Source organism: Drosophila pseudoobscura, chromosome 2 (assembly GCF_009870125.1).
Source record: "Drosophila pseudoobscura strain MV-25-SWS-2005 chromosome 2, UCI_Dpse_MV25, whole genome shotgun sequence".
NCBI classification, from domain to species: domain Eukaryota; kingdom Metazoa; phylum Arthropoda; class Insecta; order Diptera; family Drosophilidae; genus Drosophila; species Drosophila pseudoobscura.
The window spans coordinates 16,212,279-16,214,800 of record NC_046679.1 but is presented as its reverse complement, the minus strand read 5'-3'; the positions used below and the strand labels follow the sequence as shown (position 1 = coordinate 16,214,800).

Below are 2,522 nucleotides of genomic sequence, written 5' to 3'. Positions count from 1 at the left end.
CATCAAATCCGGCGTAGCTGTCAAGTGCAGTTCGCATTGCCCCAAAGTGTTCCGCTGCTTTCTGCGTGCTGGCCAGTTTCTGCATGCCACTCGTTCGCAGATCTCAATTCTCTAAATTCTTTTCACTCAAACAATTATTTCGTCATCAGATATGTTTTATTCATACATATATGCGCCAGAACGGTTGGCCGGGAAAAGTCTGCTTTAAATACGGATAGTATGGAAAAATCGACTGAGTTTTAGTTTCCATATAGTAAGCGTTGGCAATCCCATCATTAAATCCCATCTTTCAGTGTCGTTGTAACAATTTATTTCCGTGCTAGAATTGAGCCTGAATATGTCGATAAATACGGAAACATTTGGTAAGCTAATTGGCGTTATTGGCGATGAGGTAAGAGTAATACCATTTTCGAAAAAATTCAACTAACCATATTTTCCGCAGGACACTTGTGTGGGCTTTCTGCTTGGTGGCATTGGAGAAGTCAGTGAGGATCGTGAACGGAATTTTTTCGTTGTGGAGAAGGGTAAATCCCAGCAATGATAGCTAGTCTATCAAACACAAACAAATCTATCCCTATCCTCAACCAGATACCACTGCTGCCCAGATTAATGCCAGCTTTAAGAAATTCCTAGAGCGCCCCGATATAGGTATTATTTTGATCAATCAGGTGTATGCGGACATGATACGCCCCACAGTCGATGCCCATGTGGTGCCGGTGCCGACTGTGGTGGAGATTCCATCGAAACAGCATCCGTACGATGCCAGCAAGGACTCGGTTATGAAGAGGGCCTATGTAAGTTGAGTCTGCCTAAACGTCCATCTTCTTCCTCTATTTAGTGCCTACCGCCCTAGGGTATTATCAATCCGCCCAAGAGGCGCCACTAACGGCTCTACTTTGGCAATCAACTGTGGCTGTGGGAGAGTTTAATGAATGATTTGCATAGTTTTCAAAAGTATCTACAAAATGCCACTGCCAAACTGAGAAGTACCGAACAAAGCACGCTCACAAACGCCAATAAGGGCATACGGAGAAATAAGAAAATAAAGCTTATAGAAGTACGAGTATGTATGTGTCTACATACATCTATGCGTACATCAGGCAACTTTTCAACTTTTGCGTTTTAAGGAAATTGCCAAAAAACTGCAGCAGCAACAATCTGAGACGGGAGGAAAACAACAAAAATGCCTTGCGCTTGCAACAAAATTGAAAACAGCAACCGCAACAACAACAACAATAACCAACACCAGGAGCAGGAGCAGGAGCAACAATAGAAGGAGCACGGCAGCAGCAACAGCAACAGCCATAACAAAAGTAACAACAAAGTGAACGAAAACGATACAAATAAGCGCTGAAAATGCCAATACATGGCAAAAATGTGCAGAAAGAAACCCAAATAAAATAGAAGCCCAGCCAAACCCAAAACCAACCAAACAGAATGAGGAGCGAACCGAAATAAAAGAACGCATCCAAACAAAAAACAAAAATAGAATATAACAAAATAAAAACTCTTAAAAAGACAGTACACAATGATACAATTTACGTTGCCTGCTAGGGTCCTGGCTGGAGGGTAGGGGTACACGAGAACTATGTCTTCTTATGGGGTGCCTGCTTAGCGCAACAAAAGCGTGCGAAAACAATATTTGAGCCAAGTATTTTGCGCCAACTTTTCGCACCAAGAAGTTAACGCCAAGAATGCATTCAAAAAGTTCCAGCCTCGGCTTTAGTGACAAGTTTGTTCGCATTGCATCCCTGGTGGCTCCACAAAAGAGCAGCCTAAAAGCAGGCAGCTTTTGTGGGGTCACACTTTCGAAATCCGCCCAATGCTGGGCAAGAAAATTACCGAAATTTTAGAGCTACAAAAAACACACTGGTGTGTTTTAAATGGTTGAAATCACATGGATATATATTGTATGTATATATATATATATATATATATATATATATATATATACAATATATTGCCAGAAAGGAAAGCTATATTTTATAGGTGGCTGTTTTGAGCCCTTTTTAAGCCTTCATGTACCCAATATAGTACTGCCAGCAAGAGTGTTAATTGAGTATTAATAAACTGTTAGCTCAGTGATATTTAATGAGCCATGACATTTAGAAGCAACCAATTGGCTAGCTGTCAAATATCTGGCACAGGCTACGGATGTACAATGCACGCCAGGCCAGTCAGGTTTTGACAACAAAATGGCGTTTTAGGTATAATTAGCTGCACATGCCATTTACGGGAACACGCCCCTGTCTTGCCCTGCCCTTCCAGTGGGGTGCACGCGGCGTATGCTTAATTGCATTACAGGAAAGCTGCCAAACTCACTTGACTGTGAAACTCTAGGGGCTGTTCGAGCATCAGCTGCCAAAAGCATTCAGCAGATGGGCACCAAAGATTCCAATGAAACTTTTGCATTCACAGATATGTATATTGAAATGGATCACCTTTTTGCTGGTGAAGAGCTACAATATAGATCGGTGTCACTTACGTTTGCGAGACTTATTAAGCACCGTTTTAATTAAAAT

The 2,522-nt window shown here is 41.8% G+C and overlaps 1 protein-coding gene across 1 annotated transcript; it reads left to right on the top strand.

Moving 5' to 3' along the window:
- The first annotated feature begins 243 nt into the window (after positions 1-243).
- Positions 244-1,142, top strand: Vha14-2 (Vacuolar H[+] ATPase 14kD subunit 2). Its single transcript, XM_015181969.2, has 5 exons — positions 244-391; positions 443-524; positions 589-794; positions 854-1,067; positions 1,128-1,142. Exons 1-4 carry the CDS (start codon positions 338-340, stop codon positions 884-886), a joined length of 375 nt encoding a protein of 124 aa, XP_015037455.1. The 5' UTR covers positions 244-337; the 3' UTR covers positions 887-1,067; positions 1,128-1,142.
- The last annotated feature ends 1,380 nt before the right edge of the window (positions 1,143-2,522 follow it).

Excerpts from the sequence above, each read along its gene's own strand:
- Vha14-2 (XM_015181969.2), top strand. The coding sequence starts at position 338 with ATGTCGATAAATACGGAAACATTTGGTAAGCTAATTGGCGTTATTGGC. Across the intron at positions 525-588 it reads TTTTTTCGTTGTGGAGAAGG|ATACCACTGCTGCCCAGATT; the intron begins GTAAATCCCAGC and ends ATCCTCAACCAG. Across the intron at positions 795-853 it reads CGGTTATGAAGAGGGCCTAT|GGTATTATCAATCCGCCCAA; the intron begins GTAAGTTGAGTC and ends CTACCGCCCTAG.